The sequence below is a fragment of the Branchiostoma belcheri genome, unplaced genomic scaffold, assembly GCF_001625305.1.
Source record: "Branchiostoma belcheri isolate BF01 breed outbred unplaced genomic scaffold, Haploidv18h27 scaffold67, whole genome shotgun sequence".
Taxonomy (NCBI): Eukaryota; Metazoa; Chordata; class Leptocardii; order Amphioxiformes; family Branchiostomatidae; genus Branchiostoma; species Branchiostoma belcheri.
In genome coordinates, this window is record NW_017804320.1 from 1,575,342 (window position 1) to 1,600,921 (window position 25,580).

The 25,580-nt window shown below is 39.9% G+C and overlaps 1 protein-coding gene across 1 annotated transcript in view; it reads right to left on the reverse strand.

Moving 5' to 3' along the window:
- LOC109483897 (glutamate receptor ionotropic, NMDA 2B-like) overlaps positions 1–25,580 on the reverse strand; it is a 67,173-nt gene that overhangs the window by 11,885 nt on the left and 29,708 nt on the right. The window contains exons 3-7 of the mRNA XM_019787036.1: positions 24,214–24,845; positions 11,933–12,047; positions 5,262–5,452; positions 1,826–2,145; positions 466–588 (exon numbers count right to left, since the gene is read on the reverse strand). Of these exons, the coding sequence (XP_019642595.1) occupies positions 466–588; positions 1,826–2,145; positions 5,262–5,452; positions 11,933–12,047; positions 24,214–24,845 (1,381 nt within the window). The remainder of the gene's footprint in view (positions 1–465; positions 589–1,825; positions 2,146–5,261; positions 5,453–11,932; positions 12,048–24,213; positions 24,846–25,580) is intronic.

The following is a 25,580-nucleotide window of genomic DNA, read 5'->3' on the forward strand; positions in this document are numbered from 1 at the left end:
ATTTACCGACATCGCGTTACGGGTTTTATGTTAATCTTACGATTTGGGGCACTGTCATGACTCCTTGGTCATAGTTACAGGACTCGGAATTTCTTGGGTTTTTTTCTGGAAACAGACTAAAATTAATGCGCGCGCGGACGTCATCCATTAAGATTACCTGGTGTGATCCTAGTCCCCTATAGTATACAGACCGCCTACTCTCATTATCTAGACAGACCTGAATTACCTATTTCGCCAAATCTGATTGTTGAATATTTCTTTCGTTCTTTAAGTTTTTAATATTACAATTTAATTTTATTGGGGGAAATGAGCTGACTTATTGTTTTTTTCAAACGTTGTTTATTTACCTTTGTTATTGTTATTATTAATTATGTTCTTAAATGTAATGGAGGGGGCACGAATAAGCCTGGAAGCTTTTAACCCGCCTCCAGCACATGAATTTTTCCTACGAAATAAAGTGCTTACCTGACGGGTGAAGGTTTCCGGCGTATCCCTCGGGACTGAAGAACTCGAACGCCATGACGGTGAACGCTACACAGGACAGGCACACCGCAAACATCGCCATCCACGCGAACACGTCAAAGGGTTCTATAAAGAATCAAATCAAGTTTCAAGTTTTATTAATAAAATCAGCCTTGCAGCCAGTTTACAAAGTCGACCAAGCTGAATTACACTGATGTGTACAAATTTTGTACATAGTAGATACAAATACACATTTACATGACAATACATATACAGGCACGTAAACGAACATGTTACAAAATCACACATAAAGTCCAGAGTCTTGAAAGTCATTGCTACAATGACTCGTTGTACAGGCGTATTGCCTTGTGTAGGAAAGAGTTTTTCAGTCTTTTGGTACGGGCTGCTGGTACTGTGAGTGCAGCTCCATTTCAAATTTTATTCGGTAAGACTCTCGCGGGCAAATACCCGACTTACGTCCTTATTACATAAGTACATACCGCATTAAAAACAATGATATGTTACACTCTTCATTGTGCACATCAAACATGGCAAGCACAATATCAAAACATTTGAAAACGATTGCACAATTAAAATCTATACACAATGTGCGGTTATCACGTAGGATTTATCTAGATGCTATAGCACTATTTGTAAATTGTCTTGTTATAGAGGCGACGAAACCTGATTTTAGTAGATAATAATGGACGTGGACGAAATATAATGGATATGTCGTCATTCTAGACCACGCAATAAAGTTGATTTACATATGTTCAGCCATCGAAATACGATGCGGAACCAAGAGCCTACACCCCATCTAGAATTCATTTTTCTAGATACGAACCCCAAACGTTTTCAAACTAATATAAAATAAATGAAATAAAATGAAAAATAAAATGAAATAAAAATAAAATACAACGAATAAAATGAAATAGAATTAAATAGAATTGAATACAAGAAAAGAAAATTAGATAGAATTAAATCAAGTCAAATTAGATAAAATTTAATAAAATTAAAAAATAATAAAATTTACTAAAATTTGATAAGATTTACTAAAATTTAATAAGACTTAATAAGTTTTAATAAAAGTTAATAAAATCTAATAAAATTTAGTAAAATCTGAAAAAAAGCTAGTTTCCTTACTTTGAATGTTACTAAATAAGATCCAGGTTAATTAAAATTAACCGTAATGCATCTCTACAGCATTTATAAATAATATGATCGTGTGTTAGGTTCATCATCATCATCAGTCGACCCCTCTAGGGGACGGGGTTTGCCGCTGCACCACTCCTGCCCACATCTCCCGATCTGCCATGGCTGACTTTAAGTCCTTTAACTGTTAGGTTAGAAATAGTACACGAACCGAGAAATGCCGTGGCCGGCACCACCCCCTTCCTTCTCCTGGTCATGACAGAGATTCCCGTCTCCACGAACGGCATGGAAAAGTCCACCGCCGTCGCTCTCTCCTTAGTGATAGAAATGGACCCCAGGGCCATTTGGGCGTGACCCTTGACGAGCTCGCCTATGCAGCCCGTCCATTTCCCCTTCTCGAACTTGCCGTGCTTGTTGTCCGGCACCAGGTACAGGTCGTAGGAGAACATGACGTCTCTGGCCAGCTCCTTCAGCAGATCGATGCAGAACCCTGTACAGCACATCTTGGTCCCTCCCCTGGCGGTGCGGTTTCTGTGAACATGAATACATACGCCATGTCGTGTCTACAGATGTTACAAGGTCCCTTCGGAGCACATTGATAATGATGAGGTCGCATTTCCAAACCGGGGCCCGGCCGGACAGTCTCATGGAACGAAAGATACGGTATAAAAGACTACAAAGCACAAAAAAAATTGAAAGAAAATTAACAATGGAACTATTTGCGCACATTCTTGATAAAAATTGTTAATCCCGGTTTGCAAATGTGACCTCAGCATTACTTTTTGTTGCTTGGACGGGGCATATCTCAAAGATGAAACAAAAGGGGTTGACTAGGTACTGGATGACTTTTTGCCTTCAGTAATGGTTTTAATATTGCTTTTCCTTCCTTTTGTTTTTTATTATGTATATTTTTGTGAAATTGGGATACTGCATAAAGTTTAAAAAGATTAAAAAGAAAATTGCAAAATTAATGTAATGTAATCAAGTAATGCTGGAGTCTAATTCTACATTTCTAAGGTCCGGCCGAGCTGTTAGAATGAAGTTATGCTTAAAATTATCTTTTAAGCCTTATGTGTGTTTTGTGGTCTTTTCGTATCAATTTTTTGTTCCCGCAAACTGCCCCGCCGGGCCCCGGCTTGGATATATATAAATGTGACCCTAGCATGAGGCAGACTGCGTCTAATGTATATGTTTTGTCTGCCTATTTCTTGATAAAGAACAGCAATGTCTGCAAGCTTTCCGCTGCAGCATTCACATGAGCATCACGATCTCTTCTCCACTTTTCACATGCAGCGATTCAAATTCTACCGTCGACTGTGATAACCTTGGGATTTGGACGCGCGGCAGTGCATGCATATTAGGCAGCGTTATACCTTGTTACGAAACAGACTCTCGCCTTTTCCAGCAATTTCGCTGCGAAGCATTCGCTTGACTCAATTGGCACGCCTGTGCTTTTAGTGGAGTCGAAAGTACTCTTCAGTACTTTCAGCAACCAGTACAACTTTGGGTGTGTGGGGGTTGCAATCGTCAAGCTATCTTTCAGAGGAAAACAATTACTCAAGTAACTGGATATGATTTTGGAAACGGTCAGACATTTCAGGTAGCATCTACTACCATTCGTCAGTGACACTGAAGATATTTCAAAATCAACACAAACTATTGCTTGATAAATACAGTTTTTTGGTAGTCTAATGGAAAACAAAAGCCAAAGAAATCTATCTTTCAGTTAGTGTGAAGTATTGTACGACTGGTTTTAAATTTTATGATGATTCCAAATGGAAATGTTCTTCCCTGACACTCTGGTCTTTCTCAGTAGTTTATCTTTGTAACCCTGTGATGACGTCACACTTCAGAGAAGCCACGTGACAAGTCTCACTGAGTTATTCTACTGAAGAAGACCAGAGTGGGCCCCAGTGATTGGTCGAAAGCTCTAGATGATAAAATTTCCCTTTTTTGTTTGAACAAAAGTTTTACATTTAAACATGACAGTGTAAAAACTACCAACACAGATGACGTCAAAGAGGTTCATCAGTCACGTAAGATCAACAGTTAGTATAATATCCATCAATCAGTGATTGTTTTGAAAGGTAGCAAACACGTACCTCCAAATTTTTATCAAATTTTCAAATCTCGATTTAGTCTCGTGTTCTCGCGAGACTAGGTCATTCCGTGACCAAGACGTACAGTGGACGTCGAAAATAATTTGGAGGTACGCGTTTGCTACCTTTCAAAACAGTCACTAATTTTTGAACATTATACTAACTGCCAACATAGATGAACTTTTATGATAGATCCATGACGAAAAGACACAAACAGTCTTTTGTACCCCGTGCGCTGAAGCTATCGTCTAAGACCTGATCGTCGTATATAGTGGTTTTATGATGTTATTCTTCTATGGTGATACTGATTTTAGAATGTTTAGCTGTTCTTGATGTGATAAGTTTTTATGGCTTCACCACACCACGAAGTGGTGTGGTGAAACCATATTGCTTTTTCTGATGTTTCTTCTTCTCCTCCTTCTCCTCCTTCTTCTCCTGCCATTTTTTAAATGGATTCAGCTTCTTCATTTTGGGGCCTAAGGTCCTGAAATTTGGTATGGAGGTACAGTGGGCAAATACCCCCAGGCGTTTTTTAAATTTTTGTGATACAGGCTTTTAGAATGGTTTTATTTGAGCTTTTTGGCTGTGTTATAGCAAATGTATTACTGTGCTGTGTACCACGTTTGGGCATGAGTCATCACAATGGAATGCAGGGCATCAACCAATAGGCATGCAGCTTTCCTCTATTCTTCTTGCTGATTGGCTGTTGGGATTTAACCTGATTAACACCTGCACAGAGCATTTTCATACTGACAGTATGTCTGTATTCAAGTGTTTTGGTAGGTATTTCAAGCTTTCCTGCTCCAGCATTGGAATGCGGGGCATGAACGTTTTTTTTTTATTTTGAAAATCAACAGTTTGCATTATGCAATTAAAAATCCTAACCAATAATGTAGGGAATAGCTATCCAACTGTTGTTTTAGTTGTATGTTACTTCATATTATAGTTATATCAATGTAAATCATTGTTTTCCCTTGTGTTTCTCATTCTTTCCCTACCATGTCGTAAAATGTGGTGAAGCCATCGCTGTATTTGCTCCTAAGCAAATATTGGCCTTTCTAGTTTATGATGTATTTTATCGCTAATGATACAGATATTATAGGATTATAGGATCTATTTGTAATAACTGCGCGCAAGTTGTAAATACTCGACATATTTCATGCACTTAATGTGACATGCCAGTCGATATTCAATAAATCGACTGGCATGTAAAAATGAATCTGAAAACTTCTGAATCTAAAAAAATCTATATTAAAGTTCTGCATCGAAAATTCCATATTAATGTTCTGCAGCGAGATTTCTGTGCATGTAACTCTAGTTATAAATCAAAACACTTTAACCTGCTTAACCTAACCAGAACGATGGCTCAAAAAGCTTTTTCTAAAAATGGGTGTGGCCATTAACGAGTGATGACGTTATCTTGACGTCAAGTCAAATTTGCATTAATTATCATTTTGCAACAAGGTACTCATCTTCAAAATATTAGGGTCTAAATTTAATTCTAAATTCTGAATCTGAAAAATTCTATATTATGCTGATTGTATTTACATTTTCTTGCACTCCACAGTGTTGTGGCACTCTCCGGTGATGTCTGTTTCGGTGACGGTGATGAAGGGGTGCTCCTGGACGGCCACGATACGGATGTGTTTGTCCTTAGAGATCCCGTTAGGAGGAGTTGCCTTGTTCCCTGGCCATGTCACGCCCTCCATGTACAGGCTGTCTTCATTCCAGCTTCCAACCTAAAAAAATGTAAAAAAAAACTAGTGTGAAAATGCTGCGTTATCTCATTATATTTAAACTTTATTGCAAATACATGCCCTAGGGATAATTGCAATTACAATGTATGAAAAAAAAGATACAATGATATGACTATGAACGAAGGCTATACTATGTCGCTAATGCGGACAAAGATAAAGAGAAAATATGAAATTTATGAAGAAATATAAATATTGTTTTCCATGATAATTGAATATTGTTTAGACACTGTAATAAATATCAACAAACGTAAACATTAACTGAATATTTATCATTTGGACACCATAAAATTTAAACAAGCATGACTAATAGTCATCATCATACGATGATAAAAAAGTATACGTACTTTTGCTAATATATGCTAAAGGCATGTTGATTAACATCCAGATTGCCTTGTTATACATTGTAACTTAAGTCTTCGTGTTTTGTCATAGATAATGAACAACAGGCTTTTCATTTATAAGGATCTTCTACTTCGTGTTAGATATATAGAATCTGGCAGTTGTGCGTGACGTACATAAACATAGCCTCATCATTGTCGTCCAGTATTTAACCACACATAGATAATCAATGTTGACATCATAGAACCACGGGTCAATAACGGTCAATAACCTCAGCCTACGTGCTAACTAGCCAACCAGCCAGTCAGCCATGAAGAGCTTCAAGATCAAGTTCGATATCTACATGAGGCATCACACTAGCCCCTACGTTGATAACGATACAGGCGTGAATTTGTATGCCGGGTCTTACATACACCTTGCATCGTTCAAGATGGAGGAGTGATACTACTGAAGAACCTGGGAAGACTTATGTTTCTTGGTATGGGGATAAACCAGGTGGCGGGTTACGCAAGTTCACGGCACGCACACACACGAACATAACATATCAGTTTTATGTCGCAGGCATACTTATTGTTGCCTTCGTCAGATATTGTTGCCTTCGTCAGATATTGTTGCCTTCGTCAGAAGGGTATGTATTCATCCGTAAATAATTTCATCAGGTTGGTAAACGAATGAATAGCAAAGTTCTTTGATCACAACCATTAATTTTTTACAACCCGACGTTTTGATGGCCGTCTGTCATCTTCATCAGGGCAATTCTGACTGGTTTGCTGTGCACTGACACTAGATGTTACTTGGTGCATAGTGCACTATATATAAAGGTGTTACATATTTTACAGTGCACTGTTGCTTGGTTCACAGTGCACTTAAGCTAGTTTTTACTGTTAACAATGCATATTTCCGAACGTACTGCAATTGTGATATGCATTGTTACATCATAGGGACATATGCGGTTGTAAAGTGTTAAGTGTTTCTATATATAATACAAAATTTGTTAACTAACAATACTGAGCTATCGCAGTCCCAAATAGTATGTATTCAGTTTGGCCCTGGTAGGACAGCTGTGGTGTGGGTCCGTATGTAAGTCTATAACTCGATTATTTGTCGGTGGATTTTTTTATCATTTTTGGTATGTGGGTAGCTGTTGTGGATATGAAGGTTAAGTTCAAAAATGGTCCACCTGGCTATTTTCAATCGTACTTCAGTGGGCTTTTTGTGTATGTAACTCTAGTTATAAATCAGAAAACTTCAACATATTACTTAACCTAATCAGAACAATGGCTCAAAGAGCTTTTTTTCTAAAAATGGGTGTGGCCCAAAAACGAGTTATGACGTCATTGTGACGCCACAAAAATTGGCATAAATTATAATTTTACAACAAGGTACTCATTTTCAAAATATTAGGGTTTAACTGTGAACCAAACGCTTATTTCCTATACATTCAAAAAATCCCCAGACACCATTTTACACTACCTGATGCTAAGGTCACATTTCCAAACCGGCCGGGCTGTTTCGATTAACGAAAAAAAATAAATAAATATTTTATGTCAATAATATACGCAAAGAGTGCCCTTATTAATTTTTCAAATTTTGGGAGTTTTGTTGTCTTTTATAACATACTTTTTGTCCATAAGACTGCCCGGCCGCGCCCCGGTTTGGAAGTGTGAACTCAGCATGTACATGTTGTATGATAAATCCTATATAGTATTGGGAAGAAAAAAAGAAACAAAAACATCTTCATAGCATTACACTACGATAGGGGCATCTACAGCATTTTTTACTCTATCGCCATCGGCAAACTTAAAAGCTAATATATGCTTAAGGCGTGTTCATTAACATCCAGATTGCCTTGACTCAATATAGACAAAATTGCAAACGATGCCGTTTCTGGTAATGGTGAGCCGTCATAACAAAGGAGTCAGTCGTTAACAGGGAATGGAAGAACGATGCATCCAATGATTGCTTTGACGCGATGCCTGAATTACGCTCATAAACAAACTACGCACTTGTTATCCGCGCAAACCTACATCACAGAAACAAAACGCTTCTAGTTGTATGTGTCCTGCTCTGCTTTCCCTCTCTTCTGGGATGGGAGGTTTGACTCATGCTATCCATAGTTGTTCAAATGTCTTGTAAACGCCTTTTTGTCCATTGTAAAAGTGGCTGCGAGAATATAAGTTGTACCTAACTTGAGTTCGCAGTCACTTAGTCCATGTCCTTTTATTTGTATTCATCACTGTGCTTCTGGATAAAAAAATTACGCACTTTATGTTCCGGAAAAAGGCATGCTGCAATCCTACCTATTTTAGCCCTTGTATAATTCTACCTATTATACCAATTGCAGTTCACAGCTCTGCGCACGGGTGTTCCACAGCCTTACACTTTCCTTGGCAGATAAATCGTTTGGTAATAAATTGGACACACCTCGGGCGAAGGCAATCATGTAAATGGCAGTATCTTTATCACAAAATTGGATACGAGCAGAAAATGTCAAGAGTTGGTTGCCAACAATGATCACCGTCCGAAATACCAATAGATTTGCTGTCATTCTGGTAAAGCACCAGATGTAGTGAAAGCCAGGGCAGATATTTTTTTAAAGGAGTGGTTCAATGCAAGGCATATACGACCACTTCTCGGCATTAAACTAGAAATATGAGAGAAACATGGCTATGTCAAGAGATGGCGGTGAACGTTTGATTTGAAAGCCTGTAGATTTTAGGTTGGAGGGAAACACTTGCCAAGGAGGGAATTCCAAAGCTTGGCCGTACGAGGAAAGAAACTCACTGTAAAAAAAATTTAGAACAAGGAATTTGGACGGTGATTTTTCACCTCCCCTGTGAAAACTGGTGTTCCTACCGTATCCTCTACTCTCATCATCAGAACGCCCTATCCAGGGACATTACAATTACAGATATATGTACATGACTCCGCCATTTCCATTCAGTCAATAAAGAATACCGTAAAGCACCAGATGCAGGGGAAGCCAGGGCAGATATTTTCACCTCCCCTGTGAAAACTGGTGTTCCTACCGTATCCTCTCCTCTCATCATTAGAACGCCCTACCCAGGGACATTACAATTACAGATATATGTACATGACTCCGCCATTTCCATACATTCACCAAAGAATACCGGAATTAACAACCCTATTCTCGAAGTTAAGCTGTGAAAACTGGTGTTCCTACCGTTTCCTCTCCTCTCATCATCAGAACGCCCTATCCAGGGGCATTACAATTACAGATACATGTACATGACTGCGCCATTTCCATAAATTCACCAAAGAATACCGGAGTTAACAACCCTATTCTCCCAGTTAATCACTTAGATGGGAATGCATAAACATGTACGGGAAACGACGCCAACGAGTACCAGACAGTTTGATGTATAAAGGTCTGTCAAAACTATATCTATGGGAATGTATGCGTGCGCCTACGTAAAACAGACGCATTCAGAGCAGATGAAATACTAACACAGACACTGGGGGATTCACACTTGGCTAATTAACTACAAAGGCAGCAGAGGTTAATCAACTTTTGTAGCACGGAATAGTTATGAACAGTTGTTAGAATGTTTGTACAAAGTCAGCAATCTTGGTGGAGATTTACACTAATGGGAATAATGACTCTAAACAATTATGTAGATTGATATGAAGATTCACTATATAGAAGTATAAATTGTGTAAGAAATAAATGTCGTTTTTGATTTATCAGTCAATGATTTATCAGTCAATGATTTAACAACAAGTTGCCTCTAATCTTATCATAAGAGTGACGAGCAAAGTCATCTATTACCGGGACTGGTTGAGATTTGCATTAATGACAATGAATACTGAATCTAAACAATCTTTTATACGGCTTGATTATATAGATATGAAATAAATAAATATCATTTTCGGTTTATAAAATCCTCAAGATAAAATAATGTACAATTATTAGAATGTACAAAATTAATTAATCTATCAATGGCATTTACATCAAAGGAAATACTAAATCTAAACAACAATTTATACGGCTGGATTATATATTTTTAGTTATGTATATAGGTTATGTATGTATAATTTTAAGAACCTTAAGGTATAATAATGTACCATTATTATAATGTTTGTGTAACGTTAGTTATCTATCAATGACATTTGTAATAATTTTATAGATTAATACAGATTGCTTATATCGAAATATATGTCACAAATAAATGTCAATTTTGATTAATAAGATGTGATCAATGATTCAACAACAGACTACAGAGGTTGCCTCTAACCTCAACATATACAAAAAGAAGCGTGTTTTTATTATTCCAATATGTAATCACGTGAAGGCGTGGTGACGGCACAGTCATGTTTTTCAACTTGATGATGACTGGTTTATTTCACATAAAAACATACAATCACAAAAAAGTCAATGATAGCCTAAATGGCTGAATTGCCGACCTCTCACAATTTAAAAGTTTTAAATCTAAAACTTATTTTCAGGTCGAAACCAACACAAGACAGTACGTACAATTTTCACCTGAGTGAAGTGGGAGAAAGTCGTGGTAAGTGCCTTTCCCATTTTAGTATGGACGGTGCGTATAGTGAGCTAGCGTTGTGACTATCGTGGGAGACAATCAGTATTCCGTGCTAACAGCCTCATAGCATGCACGGATAAACAGAGCCACCGAAAAAGTTGGACGGCAACAGCTACTTTTAGATTAAGTTACTTCGCAGACTGGAGTCATTGCAGTGCTGTGAGAAAGTAGATTTTAAATGGCTATTACACCAAGAGCCAAGAAGGAGGACCCCATCTAAGAGTCACCGTCTAAAAATATAAGTTGGCACGGAGGTGGTTATATCAAGCAAGGTCAAACAGTACCACAGCCGAGCGTTATTTTAGAGTGCCGGTTGGGTATTGACCCCGAATTGGGCATTTTGCAGTCAATACACGCAAGGAGACTGAGACTGAGACTGGGACAGGGACAGGGACTGAGACTGTGATCTTTTGAAATGTCATGCGAGGTAGTGTGTAACGACAGAGCGTTCGGCTCGGGACCAAGAGGTCCCGAGTTCGAATCCTGCCATGCCATCAAATCTTGCGCTCTTGGGAAAGACATCTACACGAATTTCTTCACATAACTCAGATGAAAATGAGTATGTCTGTTGCCCGTACGTTTGTCTGAGTTGGTGGCGGCATAGAAATAAGTTGGAAAAACTTGAGTGTGCCACCGCCATGTCTTGTAATAAATGTTGGAACATTAAAAAAAAATACCATAACAAGGCCGCTGCATCTGCTGGCTTAAAATGTATCTTCTGGTCTGTACTTTTTCCTGTTACCTGTTGCTACCTCTGTACATGAGAATCTTTTTTTTGCAACTCAAGAAGGCAATATTTGCCCATTTTGCATCTGCTTTGTACGATTTATAGTGTGGTTGAAAACGTTTTTTTAATTGATGCGCGCGGATGTCATCATTATAATCAAATCAACATGTACTTGATGCAATTTTCGACTAGACGTAACTATTTAGTTACCATTGCTGTATGTTTACTAACAACAGTAACTAGAACTTTTTTTTTAACGGTATCGCTCAATGCAAGGCCAATTATATTTGGCCACTTCTAGGCATAGAGCTAGAGGTACTTAGGGGAGTATATTGTAGCTATGTCAGGAGATGGCGGTGGACGTTTGTTTTGAAGCTTTGTAGATTGTAATCGGACGGAAAGCAGCTGTTTGGAAGAGAGTTCCATAATTTTGCAGTCCGGGGAAAGAAGCTGTTGTTGTAATATGACTTGGAGACAGGTATGTCAACGGTGTATTGATGAGAACTGGAAGAGAACCTAGTGGCACGCTGAAAGGTTCTGAGTGGAGGAACAAGAAGTGCAAGTTCTCCTGAACATCGACCTGAACTAACTGCTCAAATCATACATACGTGTGTGTATTGATGAAACTCGATAACTTTCGTACTATAAGCTCCATCTGTTCTTACATTTACAACTGTCTTAAGAAGCGAGAAGAAGCAGAACCTGTACATATGTAGTTTTACTATAGATATATTTGAGTCTACCGTCGCTATTTACCGTGACCAGTTCGCAATGAGCAAAAATGTACAATAAACAATGTTATATAAGAAAACGTTTAAGAAAACAGATATTCACCCGCTCCCATAGCTTCATCCCGTCGACGTTCATGATGTCAAACGTGCTGATAGTTGTGGTGCCGTCCTTGTTAAACTTTATATCCACGTCTTCTATTGTTGTACTGGTAAGGTATCTGAAATTCAAGGAAATATTTATATTAGATGCATGGTAATATCTTGACGGAGACTCAGCCGGCAGATCTTTCAGTGGACGCAAAGGACGGTTACTATTTGGCCAGGCAGTATCTATAGGATATCCATGGATACTGCCTTGCCACCCTATGATCTTCTTGGAGATTATAATAGTTTTCTTCAGAAATGCAGATCGGATGAATATCCAAGTATTAGCAAACGGTCTTCTTTATATTACTGCTGACGAAACATTGCCAAGTTTCTGGCGACAATCTCTAAACTAGCTCGGTGATTAATAAAGGGTTGATGCCCCGCTCCTAGGTGTATATGGTGCGAAAATCCATACTCCGGTGCAATAACCACCGAATAAACCACCGAGTGAGCGTAGCATTAACGTTACTATCATATAGCCTAACCAACTGACAGTTATTTGACACGAATTCAGTAAATAAGTAAATAAATACAGGAAATTAAGTAGTACTTGTCATAATGCAGAAATCAAATCAAATGTAACATAGCTGATGAATAATAATAATTTAGGTTTAAACCAAAATTGATAATGCATAAAAGTAACTCCTGGTCTGTACAAGTCTTAACACTACCTGTCAGTGTCATGTCTCCTGTATAATGTTACGGTCCAAAAAGTGGTCGGTTATTCTTATAACCGACCAGTTTTGAGGTTACAGCCTGAGCAATGGGAAATGGAACCTTCTGATTGGTCGACGTCTTCTGGCTGTATGATAATACTCGGTCGATATCGTCAGCATGTTAGAAATGATCTGGTTGCATTGCACGATGGTCAAAAATGCTGTTAAAAATCCTCACTTGGAAGTCATTAATATTAATGAGAAATCGGTGTCAATCATTCATTTCAATGTTGGCAACAATAGCTGATTGGTTCAAGCTTTAGCGGGCGGGCACTTGACATGTTTTGGTAATACCTTGAGTCACAATTTTTTTTCATCTTGTTTATTTTTTATTTGAATTTACCACGTGTACAAGTATACAAGTGAAAGGGAGGACAAAACAGGTGCATTGACACTTTACAAGTTGCCCTCCCAACACTACATGTACAATGCAAATACAGATTATTATTAGAATGAATACAAAGCAGATATACCATATTGAACCGAATTCCAGATGATTAAGCACCCTTCGGAAATACGTACGTCGTAAACCTCTCCTGAATGTGTCATTATCTGAATGATTATCAGTCTTATACACCTGATAGATACGGAGTCAAAGGGGGATGTCAGAAGTAGGACATTACTCCGCCACGATACCCCGATATGCCATCAGCTGTATCTGCCGTTAGGCAACCGCTAGATCCATCATACTGACCCGCTTGTCAGGAATCTATCTACGCTGGATCAATGAGGGTAAAAAATCCCGCCTCGGTCGGATCAAGAAGAAGCACGATGACCGATAAATTGTATTGTAAGTAAAGATGAAGACATTTCATCGGGTTGACCGGTCGCCCACGCAGAGGTATATTAGAGCAGGCTCCAGGATGACGTGCCCGTCTTGAAGGCATCCGGTGTAGTTTTTAGGGGTTTGAAACCAGATTTTCAAAGTGAATATTCTAGTCATTTATCTACGTACTGAGTTGAAAAAACACCTCTCAATTTATGTCAATATCTCAATGTATATTGACCCTGATAGAGCAAAAATCCCCAAACTTCTGACGGAAAATGGTTCCTGGAAGGGCCTTGGGCTGATTTGTAGGTCACCGTCAACATTCTAGTCACTTATCTACATACAAGAATGTCCCGATGTACAGTATATCGACATTCATTGAGCAAAAATGTCTAAATTCTGACAAAAACGCTTACTGAAAGGACCAGCATTGATTTTCAGAGTACCATCCAGAAAATAAAGGTCTAATCTTGGGGCTTGTTTCTGCAGTTTTGATGCTTGAAGTATGATACATGTATACTGATTCAAATGTGCTAATGTGGGACAGTTTGTGTCTATATCGTACAGACATACATTATTCAGAATATTTCCAGATTTTCCACCCTGAAATTGCATTGGATGCCTTCAAGCCCAAATTCGCGAATTTGGCCTCCGGAACTCTAGCCGAGGTGTTCGGAGAGGTCGGCTACAGTTGGGCTGCGCCACCCGAATGTTTTAAAACAGGTCTTTAAAATGTTTCAAACATTCGTGGGGCGTTTGGGAGGTTCGATCGTAGTCCACACTGGTTTTCGACCTTAAGCCAGCAAAACATGGGTCAAATTTTATTCAAATTCAACTCAAATTCGTTTAGATTAATATAGAAAGGCAGGCGTGTTCCCGATCGCGAACGTCGCCCGACCCTGGTCAGGGAAAGGTCTTGAAGTTGTGACAGGGGCTTTACAATACAGCTACATGTATCATATCCAATATGACTTGTGCCGTAACTGCAGAGTGCTCGTCACAGAACCAAGAGGTCCCGAGTTCGAATCTTTCCATACCACCGATCTCGTGCCATTGGGAAAAGCACGTTTTATGACTTCGGGTAAAAAAAAACTACTGTATTGCTTTTAATATTTCAGATTTAATGAAAAGCCATAGTATAACACATATAATATAAGAAAGCCATATGATGTCAGAAATACTTTCATGCTTCGGCTTTAACCTCTTCGGCTCTAATCCCGAAGGCAATATCGTAACCTTTGCTTTTTTCGCCGTCTCAAGTCCGAACGCCGTTAGCTCAAATGTCATCAAATGAAGAGTGGAGATACATTTATTACAAAGTAATGCAGTGAATATGATGGGCTATAGATCAACCACAGTAACTTTAACATCGTCTAGGAGTGAACTCTTTTATGACGATTAATTGGCATTGGGCCAGACCATCGATATCGAGCCCTAGTTTTACCAAACAGTTTTCTAAAATAAACGCCCTGGTTTACTTTTACGATAAACGATTGATGATGAGCATGAAAGATATACAAGATATTCCTGTTTTTATGTTTACCGAGGGAAGCATACTGTTTTTGCTCAGGTTCGCCCTCTCCAAACACTAACCTCTGACCTGGCCAATGACCTGTTGGTGACGTCTGTCACCATGGTAACTGGTGTTGGGTTACACAATGTTGCAGTTTCATAGTAGGAGGGATTTAGACTCTTGTCACTCGTCACCATATATGTGAATGTGTTCGAGTAATAATTAACAGAGCAGACTATATGCAAAAGTAAACATTATGCATTTGCTTTGCAAATGTTATTTTTCAAGTTGTCATAGTTGATATTGGCGTCCGTAAAGCTGTGTACCCGAACCAAATACAGTTACGTGTTGAGGATGGATATAAGATTTCTACGGTACAACAAAAATAAATGGTAAAGTTGCTCAACTCTAAAGCCCTTGTCACACATTCAGAACTTTCCCCCCGAACACCAGCTGACCAACGTTTCGGAGCAGTCTGTCCACGCCTACGTTTTTATACTAGTCGAATTTGAGTTAGATTTGAGTCAAATTTGACAGCCAACCACGCCCCGGAATACTCAAACACCGGCCTCAAACACTCAAACATCGTCCAAGGCCCCGCTGTAAAGCAGTGCGTAGCCACTGAGAGGGTCACGCTGGTTAAAGAAAACAGAATTTAAAAATAAATAAAAAAACTCCCGAATGTTTTAAACATTTTGAAACAGTAGCTATTGCTGAGGTCACATTTCCAAACCTGGGCCCGGCCCAGTCAAGGGTGACATATAAAAAACAAAAAAGCATGAAAAGTTTTAAAACCTAATAATGGGTACCATTTTCCCATATTCTTGATATATATTGTTGATTTTTCGTTAATCAAAACAGCCCGGCCGGGCCCCGGTTTGGAAACGTCACCTCAGCAAGACAGGGAGCTTGCTTTTTTGATGTGATACTTTTGACCAGAGTTGTTTAAACTCCTCACGAAGAAGCGTCCTCACCTCGGCGAACCATATGAATGATTTATGGCGTAAGCATTTTTTGTGTACACTCGTAATAAAAATTTTCGTTCACACAAACAACCCGGTCGGGCCCCGGCTTGGAAATGTGACCGTGACCTAACAGGGGCTCGATGTGATACTTTTGACCAGAGTTGTTCAAACTCCTCACGAAGAAGCGTCCTCACCTTGGCGAGCCATATGAATGATTTACGGCGTAAGCATTTTTGTGTAATACTATACTCTTAATAGAAATTGTTGATTTTTCGTTAGCGCAAACAACCCGGCCGGGCCCCGGCTTGGAAATTTGGCCGTGCCCTTTTGATACTTTTGACCAGAGTTGTTCAAACTCCTCACGAAGAAGCTTCCTCACTTCGGCGAACCATATGAATGATTTATGGCGTAAGCATTTTTTGTGTATACTCGTAATAAAAATTTTCGTTCACACAAACAACCCGGCCGGGCCCCGGCTTGGAAATGTGACCGTGCGCTAACAGGGGCTCGATGTGATACTTTTGACCAGAGTTGTTTAAACTCCTCACGAAGAAGCGTCCTCACTTTGTCGGACCATATGAATAATTTATTGCGTTAACATTTTTTTGTGTATACTCTTAATTAAAATTGTTCATTTTTCGTTCACACAAACAGCCCGGCCGGGCCCCGGCTTGGAAATGTGACCGTGCCCTAACATGGGCTCGATGTAATACTTTTGACCAGAGTTGTTTAAACTCCTCACGAAGAAGCGTCCTCACCTTGGCGAACCATTTGAATGATTTATCGCATAACCACTTTTTGTGTATACTGTTTTTTTTGTTCACGCAAACAACCCGGCCGGGCCGCGGCTTGAAAATGTGACATCAGCATGACAGAGGCTTGCTTTCTTGATGCGATGCTTTTGACCAGAGTTGTTTAAACTCCTCACGAAGAAGCGTCCTCACCTTGGCGAACCATATGAATGATTTATCGCGCGTTTGTTCTACCGAGATAAGGCAGGATACGCAGGAAACGTTCTTATTTTCCACGCCGGGCGGGCCGTAATGTTCTCACCGGAGACGATAACACCCGCCAGGGACGGAATACGCGCCCATAAAACTCCGCTTGGTTTAATGAAGTTTTCCAACACCGCAGGTTATCTAGACGAGTTGGGAAGGAAGGTTGACGGAGGTCACTTCGAAATCGACAAGGAATATTAATGTTTACCGAAGAAAAACATATTGTTTTTGCTCAGTTTCTTCCTCTTCTTCTTCTCCAAACAGTGACCTCTGACCTGACCAATGACATGATTTGTTGACATCTGTCACCATGGTGACTGGTGTTGAGTTACATACTGTTGCAATTTCATGGTCTGCTCTGCTCCTGTCACCATATATTAGTAGTACATGTATGTGAATGTGAATTCATACAAACCATGACGTTAGTATTAGAAGTTAAAAAGTTAGTATTTTATGGCAAAGGATTGGTTTAATGAAGTTTTTCTAACACCGCAGGTTATCTAGACGAGTGGGAAGCAGGGTTGACGGGGGCACTTCGAAATCGACAAGGAATATTTCTAAAATAACTTTTGCTTCGAGTAAAACATCAACACAACAGTATGCACATGCAAGAATGCACTGTAAGAAGTTTGTACATTAAACAAGACTATTTCCTGAGTGGGGTGAAAGAGGCTATTAACATCAGGGCCTATCACCCTTTACTTAACCGCGACGGGGGACGACATCATCTACAAGAAACCTTTGACCCGGTGTTGACGTCACACTTCAAAGAAGCCAAGTCGTAGGTCTTGATAAGACCTGGAAATGATTAGATTTTGGAACCCCTAGCTGCTTGTTACGGCACTGCATCTGACCTTCCAGTTTTGATATCTCATGATCTGAGCATGCTAGGGTCACGAAAGTTAGATGGTAGGTAGCTCTTGTGTTGGGAAAGACATGATGTAAGTTTGGTATCCCTAGCAGCTTGCTCTCGAACTCTATTTGCATAATCAAGGGGGGAAATTTATATAATTCGTCAGTGATACAGATTAACATCATTTGGTGAAGGTATCAGGTCGTGGAACTCTATTTTTCCACTGCTTCAGCCATGTCGCTGGAAAGGGGGAGGGGGTAATATGTACGTGTAGTCACGCCCGCGCATCAAGTGTCGTCTTGTATTTCTGGAACGTTCGATCTTGGAATCAACTACGTATACGTGACGCAAGAACACAATGTGAGCAATGTATTTCATCCACACCATGGTATGGAGTGAAATAAAACAAGTTATATCTGCAACGTAACGCCATTAGCCCGTATATTCATCCGTCGCCAATTCAAACATTTTGTCGTTTACTCAACAATTCATTACCGAAACAAAACACTTCTAAAACTCAATTTCCCATTGTCTTCTGCATTGTACGTGTACTAAATTTTTTTCTGCGTTCGTCATTGAATTGGGATTTGGTCATGTCCTTTCAATATCTTCGTGTGTTATCATCTGTATTTTCTTTATATTGGATTCGTTTTTGTTAATTCATCCTCTCATTATGTGTAAGTGGGAACGTTAAAAAAGCCTTAGCTACTTGAGTGCGTTGCCACTTTGTTACCATCTTCCTCAATGTGTGAACAATAACAAAAAAACACTATTGGCACATCCCCTTGAAAGACCCCGCTATTCTTCTCACCTGGCTCGGGCCTTGTGTCTACATGAACTATTAACATGCAGCGTGTACGTAGAGCTGGGCTCTCGAGGGGGTTCGAGGCGTGTTCAGAATAACGTTAATTACTGATTCCTGCTGCAGCTTCTGCTTGATTAGGAAGAGTCATTATAAATATGCTCCAGTAATAAACCGTTACTCTGGAGCTGCTCAAGTATTCGAAGAAACATTTAGTCGCTGTTGGCCTCAGTGGGGCGATATTCTTACATATCACGAAGGGGCCGTATAAGGGCTATATATATTCTTGGAGTGTCTACCTTATGCTGAGGTCACATTTCCATACCGGGGCCCGGCTGGGCAGTCTTATGGAACGAAGAGTATGATATAAAAGACAAAAAGCACAAAAACGTTGACAACATTTGATAATGAGAACTATTTTCGTATATCATAAATGAAAAGTTTATTGCAAATTTGTGCCCGGAGGCTAAATGCAAATTACAAAACATAAAAGAACATTGAAACAGAGTATAAAATAACTAAAATCTACCTGATGAAGGTAGCTCGGCCGGGCCCCGGTTTGGAAATTTGACCTCAGCATTATTAAAAATTCTGCGTATGTTATGCTGAGGTCACATTTCCAAACCGGGTCCCGGCCGGGCTGTTACGATTAATCAAAAATCAAGAATTTTTATCAAGAAAAGACACGGATGGTTATTATTACTTTTTTTTAGCTTTTTTGTGCTTTGTTGTCTTTATATCATACTTTCCGTTCCATAAGACTGCACGGCCGGGGCCTAGTTTTGAAATGTGACATCAGCATAACTAGTTGTCCATGTCGTTCAAAGTTACCTTTATTTGCATAAAAGACAGGTGACGTATTTTGTAACCGCAGCATAGTCCATTACACGCCTATCATCAAATGACGTCTCCTAGCGCGACTATAGCTACTGCTCTAACGAAGGTTCCCCGTGGTACGTTCAGACACTGCCGTTCTTTTTTACGACAGTAAGATACGATTAACGTCCCATACTCAGGCTTTCTCGGGTTCCATATTTTGCATTGTCAAATCAACAACAGGATCTAGGAGCTGGCTATAGCTTCGGTCCCAATTAAGCCGGTGCCCGTCGGGAATGTAGGCCCGGCTGCCCAGAAACGCAGCGTAGCCCAAATGAGGATTCGTTGAGTATCTTTGCCTATTACCACGAAACGCCATTTTTAGGCATACTGAATAAGGCGAATTTTGTGATGTTAATATATACTGCTTCATTTTAGCACATTTAAATAATCATTTCATACTCTGGGCATTCAAGACTGCAGAAACAAGCCCAAAGATGAGTCCATTATTTTCTGGGTGGTACTCTGAAAATCAGCCCAGGGCCCCTCCGGTAACCATTGTTCGTCAGAATGTTGGTAATATTTGCTCCATTAGAATCAATATACATTGAGATAGTGTGGTTTTAACTCAGTACGTAGATAAATGACTAGAATTTTCACTTTGAAAAATCTGTTTTCCAAGCCCTAAAAACTGCACTGGATGCCTTTAACACACAGAGAATTAGAAAGAGCCAGCGTACTTAAATACATCAACATTTGACACGAACCGAAACTTTGGCGTAAAATCCAAACTGCAAAGGATCAGTGACTGTAATGCTCGGATATTGATTCGTCCTGCTCGATGTAATGATTGCCTGAGGCGGTTGATCCTCCCCTCTCTATCAAAATCCGGTCAATCGACATGCCGGGCTATTCCGGATAAAATACGGCGTCTGGATCAACATGTTTAGCAATTCGGTGGATTAACATCAACAGGTACTTTACTACAGGCCTACTGGACTGCAATTTCCAGGAAAATGACAGCAGCTTACTATTACTTGAGCAGTGCCTTTGCTAATCACAAAGGCAGTTACAAAGATACAACCACGCCGAGTTGGTAAATCGAATCTTCTTATGATACTTTATTTTTTATGTTTCCTTTCAAACCGGTCTGGCGTCTGAAAAAAACATGTTTAGCAAATCGGTGGATTAACATCAACAGGTTACCTACTGGCCTGCAATTTCCAGGAAAATGGCAGCAGCTTACTATTACTTGAGCAGTGCTTTTGCTAATCACAAAGGTAGTTACAAAGATACAACCACGCCAAGTTGGTAAATCGAATCTTCTTATGATACTTTATTTTTTATGTTTCCTTTAAAACCGGTCTGGCGTCTGGATCAACATGTTTAGCAATTCGGTGGATTAACATTAACAGGTTACCTACTGGCCTGCAATTTCCAGGAAAATGGCAGCAGTTTACTTGAGCAGTGCCTTTGCTAATCACAAAGGCAGTTACAAGTTACAACCACGCCAAGTTGGTAAATCGAATCTTCTTATGATGCTTTATTTTTTATGTTTCCTTTTAAACCGGTCTGGTGGTTAGGAATCCCAGTTTAGGGTCGAAAGGTCGTGGGTTCGACTTTTGACCAATCCGGCGAGTCTGAAACGTTAAGTTTTAATGCTAAGGTCACATTTCCAAACCGGGGCCCGGCCGGGATGTTACGATTAATGAAAAACCAACAATTTATATAAATGATATACGCAAATAATTCCCATTATTAATGTTTCAACTTGTTTGTGATTTGTTGTCTTCTATATGATACTTTTTTTCCATAAGACTGGCCCGGTTTGGAAATATGACCTCAGCATAAGAATGACTGTTTCACACAGACAGGACAATAATCAGAGAACTCCAAGACGAGATGTTTAGATACCGGGTTGAAGAAGAGACATAGTGCATCTCGAAAGCTCCCAGTTCCCCAGAGTTTGTTGTGTGGTTTGTCAAAAATATCCTCCAAAAGTAACAGGACATCCCTGGGTGATGTCGACGGTATTTGTCCATCTAATGCTGAGGTCACAGTTCCCACACGGGGCCCGGCCGGGCAGCTTTTGGAAAGAGTTCGATAAAACAAAAACAGAAAATGATAATCATCGGCAGTATTTCTGTTTATTTTTGGATAGGGGCGTACCAGCCTGGCACCCGCCAGGATCGCCCCTGGACCCCGTCAGCTGCCCGGCCGGAATGCAAGAGCCGGGCGGCACCCTTCCGCATCCCGCATGGAACTCACATGTTACTCACATTGCGTTAAGACAATCAAGAAACATTGCCCTATTGAGAAGGCATATGTGGGCGATGCCTTTTGCAGTTTGCAAGGTTGTTGTTTGTGCACTGGTTCTGTCAGTTGTGCAGTACTGCGCACCAGTCTTAGCCAACATGTCAGACTCCAACATGCGCAAACTGCAAGTAGTGCAGAATAGGGCATGTAGACTGTTACTGAAATGTACTCCTGATACTCCTACCAGGCAGATGCATCTAGATCTTGGTTGGCCGACTGTGAGAGAGAGATTCTTGAAAAGCACTTTGGTCATGTTCTTTAAGATCCTCACGAGTCACGAACCACAAAATATTTACAACTCCCTTTTGCCTGTTCATGCATCTCACAGTCATAATACCAGATCTTCCGCACATAACTTTAGATTACCAATACCTAAGTCCAACAGCAGAAAACGCTCATTCCTGTATCGTGCAGTCGTGCTCTGGAACGATCTACCATCTGACGTTAAGACACTGTGCGATGTTATCAGTTTTAAGAAAGCCGTTTCAAACAGTAGTAGTGTCACCTGATCCTTGACCCTTGCTCGCCACTTTTAAATTGTTTATATCTATGTGTATTCATTGTTGATGTGGTGTACATGTATGTATGTATGTATTTTTAAATGTTTCCACTATGTTGTAATTGCTATAATGTTTGAGCCTTGGAAGATTAGCCCTTCGGGGCTAAAAGGTTTCGAAATAAATGAAATGAAATCCCGCACGGGTCAAGACGGGAGACTGACCGGGCACCGGACGGGTCCCTAAAAGAAACCGGCCGTCAAAGGGACCAAAATTTGTGAATTTTTAATAGAAGCCGCCTCAGCGCCCGGACAGGGAGCCGTAAAGGAACATTTAATTGTGACCCTGACAGCCGGCGGAACGCTCGGCTTCATGACGCCGGCCTGTGTCTACACCGTGAACATGCAGTTTGAAATGTGACTCCAGCTTAAGTAGCAATAGCAGTTAACTAATTCGGAGACAAACCATGGGTATAGAGCCCTGGAGAGGAGACCGTAGAGCAAGATGCATCTTCCAAACAATTATTTTCGCCTCTTGAGGACGTGTTGTCATCTGATTTCGTTTAGAATACACGAGTTCCAGGCGCAAGTGTGATATGTCTGCTCTGTTCCTAGCCAAAAACACATAGATCTCAACTGGCGCGCTCGTTTCAGTACAGATCTGCCAAACCACCACTTAGTCCCATCGAGTAGTGGGGTTGACTGAACCCCGAGACGTAGTTTTGAATTTATATTAGCCCCGGCCGATGTATCAACATTCTAGTGGGATGATCCAGTCGTGAAACGACCATCCAAGCTGAACTAACTAGTCCATACGCGCAAGGAATAACTATAATTATGGTTACCTTCACAGAATATTGTTTTTGCTCAGTTTTTTCCTCTTCTTCTCCAAACATATAGGGTCAATGACCTTGACCAAGACGTCTGTCACCACGGTAACTTGTGCTGTAGCAACGCCCTGTGGTGGTGGGTTACATTTTGTAGCACGGCAGAGCTGGAGGAACGGCTCGACATACATATGGATGTATTTGGCTTTGAGTAACAATGAACAAACCAGTAGTTTGTTTAGCTAGACCATGTGAAGGTAAACATTATGCATTTGATTTGCAATTGTTACTTTTCTAGGTCTTAACATCGTTACAGTCTGGTGGGGCAGGCGGTTTAGACAGCTCCAAGGACATTTGTTCTTTTTGTGTCATTTTTGTCGACAGCATTTATAGAGCAACTGTAATGTATTTCATCTGCGGATATGTTATGGTTTATGATGAAAAAGTGAAGATAAAAGGCTTTCACTTGAAATAAAACAGCAAGATTCGAACAACAAAATATCTCTCTCCTGTCTGAAAATGTCTGGACAAAATCTCGTCCTGGCAAAGGGGAAAAAGATTATTAATGTAAGTATCAAAATTAGACAGGCAAGTTTAGTAAACTTTCTTTTGTCATCACATAACACAGAGGTAATTCATTTATCTATTTATTTGCACAAATAAAAACATTGATCAACAAATATGCAAAACAAAGGGAAAAAGTGTACAGGAGAAGTAAAGAAGCCTGCAATGCTTGTAAAATGCCCTGCATTTTGAAACTCAGGAAATATTAATCATAAAACTAACATGATAAATAAACTAAATAAAATCTAAATATAACAGAACAAAACTGATTAAATCGTGTATAAGCAAGCGCAATACTAAAGTGAAAAAATATATAAATGGATATAAAGTAATGTATGCCAGAACTCAACACAACGTAAAATACACGATTTATTCCTTGCTACCATTATTGGCATTCACGTCGAGTCCTCCTGGTTCCCTTGTTAAGGTAAGTCCTGCGATCAATAGATGGCGACAAAAGGCTGTAAAATGCTCTTTGGTCACAACGTCAGTAAAATACGTCGGTTGCGGCTCTTTCACATGAATAACAATATCCTTGTTCACTTTTTTCAGCTCTCATTCAACATCTGGAATTTAAACCATTAGGTACCTAATTGCCTCACCTGTAAAGTAATTTGGTTGCATTTGAAGATCGAGTTCCATTCATGTCCTTGCAGTTGTATGTTTGTAGATCGCTAACAGAATTTCCGTCTTGAATGTATTGCCTCAAAGCCTCCATGTACAGCAAAACCCCTGTCCTGATGGTAGCCTCCTTGTTATAATTTAGGCTTTGGGAAACCAAGGACAACAGTCCCACAGGGAATTGTGGTGGGGCCTCTCTTAGCCTCGTAAAATCTCCTATAACCGATTCAGCGGCGATCCAGACAAAATCCTCGCTGGTGTATCCCAACGCTCCGGCAGCCTGAAAAATGGTCTTCGCCTCTGACTTGGAACAATACAGCAGGATGACTTGCGACATGTTTCTTCCAACCAGTTGAGATTTCACGTCTTGAACTGTGCTTGTAGGGTGGACGTTTAAGGTAAATGTACGATGAATAGACCACACTCCTTTTTCCTCGTTCTCCTTGAAGTTGACGACCATGTCTCGAAGTGTCTTCTGGAAGAGGCGGTGTCCGGGCATCTCGCTGGTGACTATGGAGAACCGGTACCAGCGCTGCAGCTTGAGAACGGCCACCATGACCTCAGCCTGTTGGGCTATGGAGCTTCTTAGCAGCAGCGGATAGAATGGGTTATCCTGGAGAAAAGAGAATGGCAGAATTAGTCAAAGAGTTTGATTTTGTTTATTTGCACAAATGGACAAATATGCCGGGGAAAATAGTAAATAACAGTACTTACATTAACAAGAAATCAAATCACGATACAGAAAAACGGAAATACATGATCTAGTAATTTAAAATACAAAATGAACAATCTGTCTTCAAATTAGTGGTGTCATTACTACAAAAAAATGATTCTTTATTGTGTCAGTATCAGTGTTATCATCTTTAATTGTCTGAAAACAGTTAAAATATGACTTTGAGTATAGACGGACCTAGATATTACAGGTCTTCATTAACTTAAATCTGCTTCCAAAAGTTCTTAGACTGAAAAATCACACATAGTTGATTCTGTACTATAGTCCATCTATTCAGGTCTCACCAACTATCAGCATCTTCCGGAATTACATGATGAAAAAACATTAATTTATTCACACTCGTATAATAATGTCGCCGGAAAATAATGTTAAACTTGATGCCCATAATTATACCCTTTTCATTTTGTGTGTGTGCACCGACAGTTTTGATTCAGTATCAATTTCACGGGTAAGAATGGTGCAAAATAAGCTTTGCTCGTTAAATTGTTTCATCGAGTTGCCTATAAAACTTGAATATCCCTCGCCTGTAATAACTTCCCATTGTCACTATTGAGAATATGTTTATAAACGATTAAGTTGAGAAGATTGTCTTGATCGTTATCAGAAGGAGATCTT